The 15,513-nt window shown below is 37.3% G+C and overlaps 1 protein-coding gene across 3 annotated transcripts in view; it reads right to left on the reverse strand.

Annotated features, from left to right (window-relative positions):
* Positions 1 to 15,513, reverse strand: part of Slc7a2 (solute carrier family 7 member 2) — a 64,113-nt gene that overhangs the window by 23,480 nt on the left and 25,120 nt on the right. For 2 of the 3 annotated variants that reach the window (XM_076853755.1, XM_076853754.1), the window contains exons 1-3: positions 9,625 to 9,679; positions 1,839 to 2,229; positions 1,016 to 1,171 (exon numbers count right to left, since the gene is read on the reverse strand). In XM_076853755.1, the coding sequence (XP_076709870.1) occupies positions 1,016 to 1,171; positions 1,839 to 2,229; positions 9,625 to 9,642 (565 nt within the window). In that variant the 5' untranslated portion in view covers positions 9,643 to 9,679. Of the gene's footprint in view, positions 1 to 1,015; positions 1,172 to 1,838; positions 2,230 to 9,624; positions 9,680 to 15,513 lie in introns of those variants that run through there. The other variant, XM_076853756.1, reaches the window with a different exon arrangement.

Genomic DNA, 15,513 nt, shown 5'->3' on the forward strand with positions numbered 1-15,513 from the left:
GATATCCTTATTTTATGGATGAGCAAACTGAGTGATGGATGGAAAGATTAAGTAAACTGTTCTAAGAGCAGTAAGTGGCAGAGCAAGATTGAAAACCGGATTGTTCCTACTTCTAGTTCTTGTGCCTTTTTAAACCACTATGCTATAACACTGGTTAAAAACTGAAAAATTTCATCAATTATGTTTGCTATATAACATCTGTGTTCAAAAACAAAAGGTGTGGGCTGGGGTTGTGGCTCAGTGGTAGAGCACTGGCTTAGCACATGTGAGGCACTGGGTTTGATTCTCAGCACCACATACTAAATAAATAATGGTATTGTGTCCATCTACAACTAAAAAATATCCAAAAAAAAAAAAAAAAAAGATGATCTGAATGCCTCCTTTTCAACCAGGATGCCTACAATATGCAGATAGAAAACCTGAATTTCTTCTAGAAATAGTATACTTGCAAATATCCTTAGTTGTATTGGATAAGATGGGACAATCCCAAGAAATCATACATTTTCCTTATTGAAACTTCACTGCCACTCCTGCAAATGTTCAATTCATATTATAAAACTGATGTCCTCATGCTATCATTTGGCTAATGCCTTTTACTCAGACATGTTTCTTCTATCATTCCAAACAATTCAGATTCAGACTTTTGTTTTTGGTTTGGTACTGAGGTTTAAACCCAGAGGCACTTTATCACTGAGCTACAAACCAACCTTTTTTATTTTTAATTTTGAGAAAGGGTCTTGCTAAATTGCTGAGGCTGATCTTGAACTTGCAATCCTTTTTTTTTTTTTTTTTGAGTCTCCTGAGTTGCTTAATTTTGAGACATAACCAATCACAGAAGATAAAATGAGTTTAACCAGTGACAATGCCCACAGACATCCAACAGAAACCTAAGTGTGTAAACATGCTGACTTAATCTGGAGAGCTCACACTCCAAATTCAGCAGTGACCTACTTTCCTGAGATGATTAATTTGGAATTTGGCTCATCATAGGGAAAAGTATGTTTGGTTATCTTACCTGCTAGAAGTAATATAAGGCACACAGCAAAAAAGTCTGGATACTCTGCAAGGCCAGTATAATTCATTTTGAAGTATGTTCTGAAAAACTGACCAATCTGCTTGCTAAGAAGTTCATCAAAGGTGCCACTCCATGCTCTTGCCACACTTGATGTACCTTCCCAAAATATAGAACATTCAGAGAATAAAAATCAATAGCAGAAAATTAACATCATATGCTACTTGGTCTTATTCTAGGATTAACTTACATTAATTCACATAGATTGAAAATTTTAATCACATTAGAAAATTATTTTAATAATTTTGTAATTATACAATAGTATCAAATGCTCAAGTTCAAAACTGTAGAATCAGGTGACTTTATTTGCAATAAAGAACCATATATAATATAATTATATGTATATATATATATATATATATATATATATATATATATATATATATATATATACATACATATATTTCTTTTTTTTTTAACATGGGATTTTTCAAACCCATTAGGAGACATATCTGGTGTTGAAACAAAATCACAGAATTGGGGCAGGGATGTAGCTCAGTGGTAAAGTGCTTGCCCAGCATGCATGAGACCCTGGCTTCAATTTTAAGCTAAAAAAAAAAAATAAATAAGATCAACAGATCAATCAATTGATCAATCACAGAATTGTGCAACTGGAGACATTTTAGAAATGAGAAAAGTGAGACACTGGGATGGGCGGTCATGCAGCTGCCAAGGAACGCAGACCTGCACCCGCACCACCAGGCCTCTTGCTCAGGGGTGCTGCTTCTACCATTCTACACAATTTAGATTTATCTGTGAAACGTACCTATCACATATGACAAAATGAGATTCCAGCCAGTGATGAAGGCCCACAGCTCGCCAACTGTAACATAAGTGTACAAATATGCAGACCCAGTTTTGGGGACTCGGGCCCCAAATTCAGCGTAGCAGAGGCCAGCCATCACGGATGCCAGGGCGGCGATGAGGAAGGAGACCACGATGCTGGGGCCCGAGTCAGCTTTGGCAACCTCCCCAGCAAGGACATACACGCCAGCACCCAGGGTGCTTCCCACCCCCAGGGCGATGAGGTCCATGGTGGTCAAGCAGCGGCATAGTTTGGAATCTTCCAGACTGTCTAGAGTGACGATTTTTCTCCGGATCAGACATCGGGCAAAAGTCAGCACTGCTTTGCAGGGAATCATTCTGAAGAGTGCAACCTGAGTGGGAGAGAGGAGGAGGAGAGGGTCAGAGGCATCTGGAAACAGCATCCCCCATCTGGCGACCTGTCCTGTTCTGACTCAGGGTGACCACATTCACTTTTTACCTGTTAACATGGCTCAGAGCAACCACATGATGGAGGGTTGAGAGCTATGCATTGCTAGAGCCCACTCACACTCCACACTTAAGATGCCACTGAGTGGCTGATTTGGGAAGCAAAGGGTTAGCAGACCTGGGTGTTCAAAAGGATTTGTCACTTTTGTTCACTTTCTAAAAATTTAAAAAAGTATTCTGTTGACAGAAATTCCAGGAGGTGGTTAATTTAGTCATTGCTCCAAGGAAGGAAGTGAATTGCCTCATCTTTTAAGTTTGTTTCTGTATCTGTAAGCATTCAGGTATTTTAGACCTTACTAAATGTCAACTCAGGTATTTTAGAACTTACTAAATGTCAGGGGTTGTGCTATGAGTATGTACAGAAAGGTGTTACACAGATGTGTTCTCTAGCTTTATGGCATTTACAGTATAGTTTTGTCTAAAAGCAGGTAAAATGGTGATCGTGATGTACTAGCCAGTCTGTGTGAGCTATAGTTTCCTTTTAAAACAATGTAGAGCAGATGTGAACTTGCTAGGATAATAAAATTGCCCTCAAAGCATGCTGAGATTATGTGACTAAAACTACTATTCAATCATGCTTTAAATATGACTTCCTATATTCATTTGAGATTTTAAAAGAAATACGTAAACCCAAAATCCATGTCAACTATTCTTATTTATAGCCTTTTTTAAAAATGGAAGAAATAAAGAAGGCAAAGAATCTTACTCCCTATTCCTCATTTTATATTTCTAATATCTGTTTAAACTTGATTCCAATGAATATGTACAACCTATGTATAAAATATAAAAATTAGAAAGCTCTACATGGCCTTGTCTACAGAGACATGTGATTCAGCAGGCAAATTCTAAAGAATAGGAAATAGAATACAAATTGCTTATCAGTCAATAAAATTTTAACTGAAAAGTCATGTTTGTTTTCACTTCATGTATTGTACTTCTGCACAATGATCTTGTTGGCTTTGAATGCTGTTTCCTTCAACTTCTTTATATTCACCATCAATAACCTCAACTCATAAGATCACAACTTGACATCTTCCCTCAACAGGTTAGACCTTTATATACTATAAAATAAACCCTTGAACATGTCTCAACCTTAGTCTAAAGCTTGTATTAAAATATTTTATTTGTAAGAATAAAATAAAGCTACTTTTCTGTACTAAATCTAAGTGACATTCATAAGAGAAAGAGATATTTCTGGAATGTGAACAAATCAGTATCACATTAATTCTGGCAGGTAAAATTAACCCACTGAACATTATTCATTGACATAAATACAAGTTCTCAATATTGAAGGCAGCTAATTCAAAGAATCTAAAGCAACATGGAAAACAAGTAAAAAATTTCTTGAAGTTAAAAATAAACTTTTACACATCTTCAATTTCTTCCACACCAAAACATAGCACTTCACAAGTGCTTGTTGAAAAATTTGCAACTTTGTCAATACTATATTTAGGCATTGATAGCTATCCCTGTATAACATATCTAGAAGATAAAGTAGGTACATGTTCTGCTTAGAAAGAATGAGAAAGTGGAAAGTAGAAGTTTTATGTAGAGTTCAATTAAGAGGGGAGGGAAGATGGGAGAAGGTATTTATTAAATGCTGAGTTTCTGTAACGTTTGAAGTATTTTTATACAGACCTGTTCGAAGATCAAGAATTAGGCACCACTGCTAAAGGAAAAGTGCTTGGAAATGGTACACTGAATTTCACTAGAGATTTAAGATCATGGGACATGTCATACCCAACTGTAGGAATGCAACAAGTGGGCAACAGAAAGAGGTATACCTATTTGTCATTTAACTAAATAAACGTTCATGAAGGAGCTAGCACTTATTTAACCTTGACTTTTGTGAATAAAAGACACAGATTCTACAACTAAGCATATTTAACAAAGGAAAAAAAATCAGGAAGCAAGCAAGGAAAACAAAGCAGGGATTTTTGATAAGATTGGGAATGAGCTTTTACTTTTAAAACCTTTTTCTGATATTATAATCACACTCATGTATGTGAAATTTTGAGAGGAAAATATAGCATAAAAATGAAAGAAAATAAGGAAACCAATTGTTACCTGAAATCAATAGATTAGTAATGGTCAGCTCTTCAATATAAAATTGAATGTCATTCACTTCAGATTATGAAGGAAGTAAAAAGTGAAACCTTTTAGAAATGTATCGATTTCATCAGGTAAGACTGGATTTCTCCTGCTTGTCTCCTATTAAAGATGCAAAGTATTTTATGTGCAGATAGCTTTTCTATGTGGCTCTGGGGAAATAAGACACACAGGTCCCATTTGTCAAGCATTCATTTGCTTCTGAGTAATTGAAAAGCATACGTCAGAAATTTCTCAGAACTGACAGATTACTCAATGTCCTTTGCAAACAATCTCAACTACACATAGCCTGGTAAAATACCAATAATAAAAGCAGTGACACAAAACTAATTTTGTAGAAATATAATGGTATGGGAGAAAAGGAACATGAAAACATACTGGGTCAACTTAATGAGTCATTCTTAAATAAACATTCATCACATCCTAGTGGGCGTATCATACAGTGCTTAGTATCTAAAGAAAAAAGATAATCTCATGCTTTTATAAAATATATATATATATTTTTGCGGAGACAGCGATACATAGAAATAGTGTGGCAACAAGGGAATGAGAAAAATGATATGTGTGTCCAGTGTTAGTGAAATAATTTGCTATCAATACATTTTTTTGTTTAATAACTTTTCCTTTAAATATTTTTTTAAAAATCTTGTGAGATAGTTACATCAACCTTACTCTATTTTTTGTTAAGAGAGAGAGAGAGAGAGAGAATTTTAATATTTATTTTTTAATTATCGGACACAACATCTTTGTTTGTATGTGGTGCTGAGGATTGAACCCGGGCCGCACACATGCCAGGGGAGCGCACTACCGCTTGAGCCACATCACCAGCCCCTTACTCTCATTTTTGCAAGGCACTTTCACTGCTAAAAAAATATTCAATGGACATCATTATCCAAAGTATATGTATAAAGACACGAATTGGTGTGAACATACTTTATATACAACCAGAGATATGAAAAATTGTGCTGTATATGGTAATAAGAATTGTAATGCACTCTCCTGTCATTTATTTTTAAAAATCAATTAAAAATTTTAATAAAAAATTATACAGCAGGAAAAACGTAATTCACTCATACTTAACCTTTTGCAACAAATCCATACGAAGTGATGCTATTGATACAAGGGGCTGACAGTTTTTCCAGGAGTGCAATATAGATCTGTACCATATACCCCCTGTCAGCTTCTGCTCTACTGACCAAGAATTCATCTTTAGTATGGAACCTACATATATGTGCTAAAAGACAGTGATCTGACTCTGGGAAGAGGCCCATGTAACACTCATCCCCATGTCCCTGGCCTTAGAATTATAAAGGGTGTCTATATGACATGTCTATATGATATCTATGTCTCTATATGACATCTCCAATCATTATGGTGGTATGAATAGATATGAATCCTTCTTCAATATTTTTTAATAATTACTAAAACAGTGGCTTCTCATTTGAGGAAGAAAAACAAGCATAATATTAGATGAGACCTGAAAATAAAATTAGCCAAGTGAGGACTGGGAACCATTAACAATACGGTCTGCTGCAGAAGGTTCTGGATGATTTCAATGAGCCAATGAGCCTAATGACACATGTGCATCTTCCTCAGCCCACCTTCACCCACTCCCCACCTTAAGTATCACAGTTTCTAAGCACCTTATGCCTTGACGAACTCCTATCAGTTTTTTTTAAGTGTTTTTCTTAGTCATAGGTGGACACAATAACTTTATTTAATTAACTTATCTACATGGGTGGTGAGAATCAAACCCAGTGCCACCCACTTGCCTCACACTCTACCACTGAGCTATGACTCCAACCCCAACCCCTATTAATTCTTGCCAAAGAAAGTTAAAACTCCTGCTTCAGCATCTTGGAGTTATGACCTTTAAAAACTTCTTCCATCCAGGTTGCCAACATGACAGCACAAAATTTTGGGATAGAGTAAATCCTCAGCCCTGATGATTTTCCACCACAGAGAGGACTTCAACTCCTCAGACATCTTTCAAAATCTGCTAATACAGTCAAAAGTCCATCCTGGATTTTCACTTTGGTTCAATAGTTTGATGTAGAGTTTAACTCACATAGAAATGAATTGTTCCCCTCCTGTTCTACGTACAGGCTGAAATTTCAAACTCAGTCCTCTGTCCCAGTATCACAGGCTCTAACAATAAATCTTACAGGCGTGGAACTAGCAATGACAAGCGAGTGGGACAGGTGTCCCAACAAATCATCCATGAATTAGCTCATTCAAATTTAACCAATTTTTCCTTCCTCATTCCAGTTGCTAGTTTCACAGACAGACATATGCACTTTGTTTTTGGACTGACCGAAGGAAAGTGATTACAGTAAATAGGACAAAGATCTTTAGCTCCTGGGATTTTTTTCTCTGAACTAGACCTTTTGATCTTGGATTTCCACACCCATCGTCAATTGTATTTCTACGACTTTAAAGTTCCAAGACAATTTTACAAATTATATTGCAGGTTAAATAACTTTAGTAAAAAGAAAGAAAGATATGGACAGGATGCCACAAAATTATTGGGTTTTCTCTTGGAGCTGAGGTTACAGATCAGCAGCAGAGTGCTTGCCTCGCAGATGTGAGGCACTGGGTTCGATCCTCAGCACCACATGAAAATAAAGTAAAGATATTGTGTCCATCTTTAAAAAATCTTTTAAAAATATTGGGTTTTCTCTTATTCTTTTTTCTTAGCTTTGTGAGATTAATTTCTTAAGAAATAACTATTATTCAGGATAAAAGGCAATCATAAAAGATAACTGTTTAGTCTGGGTTTACAAAACAAACAAATAAACAAAACCAAAACAACAAACTTTTGCATTCAAACATAAAACCTTAATTTTCTGGAAAATAAGAATACTTTTTCATATACATTTCACTTATATTTGATCCAAAATTTATCTTACCTTCATGTCAAATTTTCTGAACAATTTCTGAACAACTTACATAACTCTAATCTCTAAAGTTTTCTCCAGATAGGTGAATGTCATTGTAGATACCAGTATAAATTAAAACACAGTTGAGGCCACTACAAAGTTACAACCACTGTCCTAATACAGTTTATATTTTCTTCCTTTTTATAGCAAGGCAGTACTGTCAGAAGTAAGAGCAAAATGTATTATTTCAAAATTTCTGATACAGAGTCCAGACCCAGGCAAGAACTTTTCTTAAGGACATGCAAGAAATAAATGGCTGATGTAGAGATTTGAAGTTTGTAAAGACAACGGGTGCTTCAAAACATGTGAATTCATTTAACTTTAGTGAAAGCAAAAACCAGGAGCAAAATATACCTGTCATTCAAATAGATGTAAATAAATGAATAAATAAAGGGGGTGGAGCATGCAACCTTGTTCTTAGGGTTGGGGAAGAAGAAAGTGAAATGAAGAAAGCAAGCCCTCTGCATCTTGGTAACCAGAGCAGCTGCCCAGTCAGCACTCTGCCTGTCCTGTCAAAGAGCTCAGTGACTGGCTTAGACCCATAAGGTCTTCGCAATAGTTGGGTAATAAATCACTCTGAATGCCAGAGGGTACCACCTGTTCCCTCTCCCTAGGCTGCTGGGACCATCACCCTATGAGTGCCACTGCAAACATTAGGAAACACCCTTTCCAAAGTTATTTCACACCCGTCACTAATCTACAAGTGCTACTATTAAAAAATACCTAAGTACTGGGATGGGGTTGTGGCTCAGTGGTAAAGTGCTTGTCTAGTATGCACAAGGCACTGGGTTCGATCCTCAGCACCACATAAATGTAAAATAAAGATATTGTGTCCACCTAAAACTTAAGAATAAACATTAAAAAAACAAAAATAAAAATACCTAAGTATTGAACTCAAGGGCACTCAACCACTGAGCCAAATCCCCAGCCCTATTTTGTATTCAGAGACAGGGTCTCACTGAGTTGCTTAGTACTTTGCCATTGCTGAGGCTGGCTTTGAACTCATGATCCTCCTGTCTTAGCCTCCAGAGTTGCTGGGATTACAGGCTTGTACCATTGTCCCCGATAACTTATTCTTTGATGACCTGTCACACTATCCCTGTAGGATCAGGACTGTTATTAATCTCATAGCATGGATGAGAAAACTGAGGTATAGAAGAGTTATGCAATATCACAATCAGCATGTCATGGAAACAGAGGAGAAACGCAGCAGGTGGGACCCTCTACTAACAACCACTATGCTGCCCAGTCATTATACCACGGATCCATCTCACTGACCACTCCTCCTCTCCACTCTCTCCCCATAGCACTGTTTTACAACCCCCAAGCCACAGTAAATGGGCTACAGACAGGTACCTAGCTTAGAGTTAAATACTCAAAGGCTGGGCACATTTAGGAGACCTTGTAACTCTGAACATTACAACAACTGAACCAGTCAAACCATCAGTCCTCTGGCTGGAGTCACATGGGCCGGGCACATAGAAACCAAGAAGCTGGCAGTAGAAGCCAGGTGTGGCCACTCAGAAAAGAGCAGGGATAACAGAGTTTGTTGCCCAAGCAGGGAGACGTGGAAGGAGGGGCGCAAGCCAACTTTTCCCTTCCTTCGGCCCCTGCTGATGTGATATTGAGTGTGCCAGATTCCCCTGCATCTTTTCCACAAACTTCTGTGTGCTTAAGCTATGCTGAGTTGTCTCTGGTCAAGAAAACCAGAAGCTATCGCTGAAGGTCATGGGGGTCACAGCAGGGCCTGCTCCACCAGGCTTTATACTCCCACTTTCAACTCTTCAATAAAATCTGGACCTTTGGCAATTTCTGCTACATTTCCTGATAATTCCTCTTCCTTCCAGAAACAGGTGTATGGATGCAATAACTTGAAATCTGTTTCAATATTTTTCCCATAAGGTATTCAAAGAGTTTAATACCCTTTAGGCCTGCTTTCTATGCACACCCACTGAACACTGTAATATTTGGCATGTTTTTTATGGGGCAAGCTATTTCAGATGAGTAGATTTTCTAGATTACTGAAGTTTATAGCATTAAATCTTTGGTTACTCTCAATTAAATTGCCAGTAATTCTTCTATAAATGCTGCTGAATTTTATGGTGGCCAATGCAGTGTCTAAACTGCTCCTCGTTACAAGAGGGGGATTCATTCAGTATTACGTCTCAAGAAAACTGCTTTAAAAAATAAACACAACTGTTTTAAAAACACTCTATATTACCTTACTCCTACCTTTAATCCACTGCCCATAAAATTCAAGCCAACTCCAGGAGGCCAAGAAAATCCAGATGACCTGGAGGAACCTTAAGCATGTCTTGGTTAGTAGCTGAATTTCAGATCTGAGACGCTAGAAGTAGGTGCCTAGACTGGAAAGGGAATTAAAAGTACATGAAACCTCTCTTTGTTTGAAGGCAAAGAGCTGAGAAATCCAATTTCCTCTAATCATTCTCTTGGAAAGTACCCCTTTCCATCCTCCACCTTTACCTCCTCCACCCCCCCAAACCACCTAACTTCATTAATAGTTAGAATTTGACCACTTTTGCTTCAATGGTTGGCAAAATTTCTTTCATAAAATTATGGTAGAAAAAGAACTGAACAAGAATTCACACTCATTTTTAATTCAAGTCCAAGAAATGGAGATGGATAATTCAAGTCCAAGTAATAACTTTTGAAACTATTTTTCAACTTGGAAAAGCACGTTCTGATTTGGTACCTCTTAAATTACAGGAATAATGCATAACCAGATATTTTTATCATTAGCATCTTGGCAGTTTGGTGAAACACTACTATCGACTAAGAGAAGTTTGTGAGTTCCCCCCATTGGCTTTAAATACTTCTGAATAAAACACTCCTGTTGTGTGCTCAGAGAAGCAATGAAAATGGTGCCAGTTCTTCATCATCATGGTTCAGAGTCAGTAAAAATTATATTTAGAATATGCAAACTAAGAATAATTTTTAAAATTGAAATGTTTTTAAATTAAAATGAAACAATAAGATCCCTAAAATTGAAGTCTGACTTCCTTGTCACATTTCTATTCTCTTATTAGTAAGCTGTAACTTCAAACAATTTCTCTGAAGAGTGTTTACTAGAATTCGTCTTAATTTTTATATTATTACATAGACTTGAATTCAACCTACCAGTCGTTCAACACAATGCCAATTTCTCTAAAAGATCAAGCCTTAAAATTTTCAAAAAATAAAACGTCTACATGCAATTTCTTAACAAAATTCCAGGGGACAGAGGGGAATAGACAAGTGGTCATTACCAAAGAATTTGCTAGATAGTTGTGGCTATGGGAAGTCCAGGCACTACTGGGACTCACAGAAAGGGCTTGCCTTGGTCAGACTGGGGCTGGAGTCGGAGGCAGCAAGGGCTCTTCCTTGGGAGAAGCCACGACTAATCTGACTAATCCATTATTCCACTCCTGAATCCATTCTTTAAAAAAGTTGAATACTGTTTAGCTACTCCTTAGAGCAAAGAAAAAATCAGAAAACCAACTATGCTCTTTTCTAATAACTAAGCAATATCCATAATCTTCAAAACATGTTGAATTTTGATGATTTACATAATCTGTCACTTCTTAAAATACACATTCAAAAATTTTCCTCAAAAAATTTCCTCACTGTATTTTTAAAAAAACTCTGAAAAGATTCTGAATTTTGTAAAATACTTATTAGCAATTAATATTTATTCCCCTAATAAAGAGCATAAAAGAAAAAAAAATCCTAGACATATTATTCTGCAAATTCTTAGTTAATAGTTCCTGGAAACACTTATTTTGATTTTTAGTTTTCAATAGCATTAGCTTAAGTGGCTATACAATTTAAGATTCAAATTATCATAGGGCTTTATGTAAAACTGTGGATGTGTAACCGATGTGACTCTGCAATCTGTATTTGGGGTAAAAATGGGAGTGCATAACCCACTTGAATCTAATGTATGAAATATGAAATGTCAAGAGCTTTGTAATGTTTTGAACAACCAATTAAAAAAAAAAGATTCAAATTATCTCAGAATCTAAAAAACTACTGGGTAATCATTGATCAATGAGTTTTAAAGTAATATGCAAAGAGTAGGTTTATATGAATAAATTCATAGAAACAAAAGAATAAAGCATTGCAAACTCTGAAACTTATATAAAATATGTATATATTTACTTAAATTTAATTAAACTCTACCTGCTACTCCTGATGCTTCTCATACTTCTTGTTTAAAACATTCATTTTTAATCTTATTACCCCAAACTAAAATTTAGATAAATGTAAAGTTAGCCTTCTCTCCTCTAAAGGCTTTATAATGGCAGTGGTACACCTGCAGTATTCAAGTAAGAAGAGTGCAGAAAGAACCAAGATAAACTCCCTTTGACCCCACATGCATACTGCTTCTGTAGGAAAAATCATCTGATCTGTCCCCTTCATGGTATTCAGCCCTAAGATGCAGAGAAAAAGATCCACTCTTTGGCCCTGAATTCTGGCTATGTCCAGAAAACCAGCCCTGATCTTAAATGATGCCCAGGAGAAAAAAAAAAGCAAATATTTGAAACCATGTTGTACAGAGATGTATAAATGAACTAGTTTGGCTCAACAATTTAGTTTCCACAGTTTTATAGATGCTTGAAAATATTTAGAAATATCAGCACATAGTAAAATAAGAGAATTATAAAATGTAAACAATGAGCTGTTCGTTTTCAGACTCCGGATCAATTTATCCACACTTGCATCTCATTGGCCTCCTGCCAACTTCAACAACTCCAACATTTCAGCCTGGGTTTCAAAACCCCTCCGCTGTGACTTGTTCTCAGCAGAACCTCCTAGCCTTATGTTTTGTTATTCTCCACATGCATATTGTAGTCTAGTCTGTCCTCATACTATCCTTAGAACATTTGTCTTCTCACCTACATAGGTTAAAAAGATGCCCTAAGCTGTTTCTGGCTGCCCCTCGCTGGTCCCTAGTCCTTCACCTGTGCTCTCACTCCCAGGTCTTCTGAGCCACTGCAGAGACAGATTGAGAAGGTTCTCTGCCTTCTCTATCAGCTCCTGAGCTTTCTTTTTGACTCTAGGTAAAGACAGCAGCCTAAAGAACGAGACCCTCCAGAATGTCCACCTGCTAAGTGAGAAGTGGGGAGGAGAGGAAAAAGAAGTGGAATACGGTCATGTCTCCTTCAAGAGATGTGACTGAAGATGGAAATTCCTTTGAAGTGTCCTTTTGGCAGCTGGTCTGTGCTGCTTTGAGAACATCTCCCTGAAGACATGTGGTAGGGTTCACACGGTTGCTCACACCCTGTGCCCTCTTGCTCCCTGCTCTCCCAGTGAAGGGAATGTGGCTTGCCTGATGTAAAAGACACTGTGTGTGTTCACATTCCATCACTTCTAAAAAATTTTTTTTTTTTTTTTTTTTTTTTTTTTTGCTTAACATACATTTCAAAATACACCCCTAGCCTACTCTGTATTTTTAGGTCACTTTTTCTTTACCATAGTTAGTATACAGGTGACTACTTGCTTTCCTCCTTGTTAGGAGTTGACTTTTATCCTCCCACAAGCTATGATGATGTTCTAAACCCCAGTACCTTGCCTGGTGATGTTATTTGGAAACAGGGTCTTCGTAGATGTTATCAATTTAAGATAAGGTCATTAGGCTGGACCCTAATCCACTACGACCAGTCTTTATAAGAAGAGGTTAAGTGCCACATGACCAGTCTTTATAAGAAGAGGTTAAGTGCCACGTGACACTCAGGAAGAAGGTCATGTGATGAACAGAGGCAGAAGTTGGAGTTACACAGCTACAAGCTAAGGAACACCAAGACTGCCGGCCACCATCAGATGCTAGGGAAGGTGAGGGAGGATTCTCCACCACAGTGTCAGGGAAGTGTGGCTCGGCTGTGTCCATGATTCTGGACCTGTATCTTCCAGAACTGTGAGATAATAATTTCTGTTATTTTAAGATACCTGTTTTTTTTTTTTTTTTTAAATGGCAATCCTTGGAAATTAATACACTTATTTAGACTACAAGTTGCTCTACAAGTTTCTTGAAATCAAGGTCTACATTGTATTCATTTGTTGCATCTAGTGTCCTCAGTCTTTGAAATACAGTCAGGAGTGCAGTAAATATTTGTTCAATGAATGAGTGAATGAATGAATGGCTTGTACTTGGTTTGTAGTCAACTAAATTTTTTGTCTTTTTTCTCAAAGATATTTACATAGATATCATAATGCACTAATAAAAAACATTTATTTTATACTTTTTGGGGAGAAGGAGGGTACCAGGGATTGAACCCAGGGATGCTTAACCACTGAGTCATAGCCACAGCTCTTTTTATTTTTTATGTTGAGACAAGGTCTTGCTAAATTTCTTAGGGCCTAAGTTGCTGAGGCTGGCCTCAGGTTTGCAATCCTCTCCCTCAGCCTCTCTAGTTACTGGGATAATAGGGTGTGCACCACCATTTTTAAAAGGTGTATCAGTATAGAATGGGTTCCTTGACTTTCATTTTGTCTCACTACCTTAAAATCTAAATTTATCATTTTGAGTTTTATAGTGCTTGGGATCATATTGCAGTGCAAATCCATCAAACAGTTTGTTGAAACACGCCATACACCTCTGTGCCACTGCAAAACGGATCTTAACCCAAGTAAATGACAAAAAAGGTTAAGCCTGATGGAGCAACAAAAGATCACTATGGCATACAACCGAGAACTTCCCTCTGTGATACTGACCCATAAGTCAACACCCTGAGCGTATGATGCCCCTACGGAGAAATCCACCTTTCTCTCCAGCTTATCCTAAGGTTATCAGAATATATGGTGCTGAGTGCTTTGCTGAAATCTTAACACATTATGTTTAAGCTTCCCAAATACAGCAGTCTGATAACTATAAAAGAGAGGATGTGAAATGTGTTAGGCACAATTTGTTCTTGGTAAACTCAGGGTGCCTTTTGGGGATCAGTTACTTCTTTTCCAAGTACATACCACAGATTGCTGGAATTCTGCTAATGAACTGTGTCCAACTCCCTGTTGTGGTTTCCAGGCTCTACACTGGTCTTCAGTTTAAAAATAAGGGTGATTGCCTCTTTCCTTTCTGGTACTTCAGGGTGCTAGCATTACAGGTGGTCGCTCCACACACATAGCTACAAATCCTCTTAATATCACAGGATGTAATTCATTCGAAAACTGAACGAGCTAGTTAGGTTCTCTCTCACCAGTTTGGGCTTGGCTTCCCTCATTGTTATCCACTCGACCTTCTACTCAGATGGCCATTCTTCCTGGATGGACAGAAGCAAGATGGAGATTCACGAGCTCTGTATTGCCTAGGTCACCTGCTGCTGCTACCAGGTAAGAATTCGCCCTTTGTTGTTCACCTTCACGATCAAATATTTCATGAAACTCAAACATTTCTTTGTGACTTTTTCATAAATTCATACTATTTGCTGTATTCTTCTTAAATATGAACCCCTCAAATGAATTCCTGTGGCAGTGACATGAATGCTCTCGTATCTGCCCCTCCTGTTTCCAACGCTAAGTATTCGTTATCTGACTAGGCTTTTAATTGTATTATGGTCTTTTCTTCTTCTCATAGAGTATAACCTTTCCGGATTAGAGTTCATGGAGTTCTATTTGTGTTTTCTCTGAGTATTCTGAAATCTGCTTTTGAAAATGTAAGTATATGGATTGTGTCCACCAGCTAGTCATTAGAGAATGTCCTTGGGTATAAACAAACTATTCTGTTATCAGGAGAAAAAAGTGTTATAGATTAAAAAAAAAAAAAAGTTTCTGCAATTTTTTAAACCTCCCAAACTCTCACTACTCAGCCTCCCTATTTCATTTATCTTCTGTGAACAAAGACCAAGTTTGTTTAAGAATCTTTCATAGGAAGGTTTCAACAAATCCTGCTTGCAGGAATGTCCTTTGCATGCAGCAAAACAATGTTTCATCATCTGCAGCTCTAGCACCATCCAGTTGCTTAATGTGCCCCGAGTGTGAACTCACACACAGCCCATCACTAAGGAGGGACGCAGAATTATACCACAATAAGTTAAAGGTAAACAGTTGTCAGATTAAAATCACAGTAAACAAATCCTCCTGCAGTATCACCAGGCTTCCCTAAGGACTTGCCATTCCTGCAGTTCA

Source organism: Callospermophilus lateralis, chromosome 4 (genome assembly GCF_048772815.1).
Source record: "Callospermophilus lateralis isolate mCalLat2 chromosome 4, mCalLat2.hap1, whole genome shotgun sequence".
Classification (NCBI taxonomy): Eukaryota; Metazoa; Chordata; class Mammalia; order Rodentia; family Sciuridae; genus Callospermophilus; species Callospermophilus lateralis.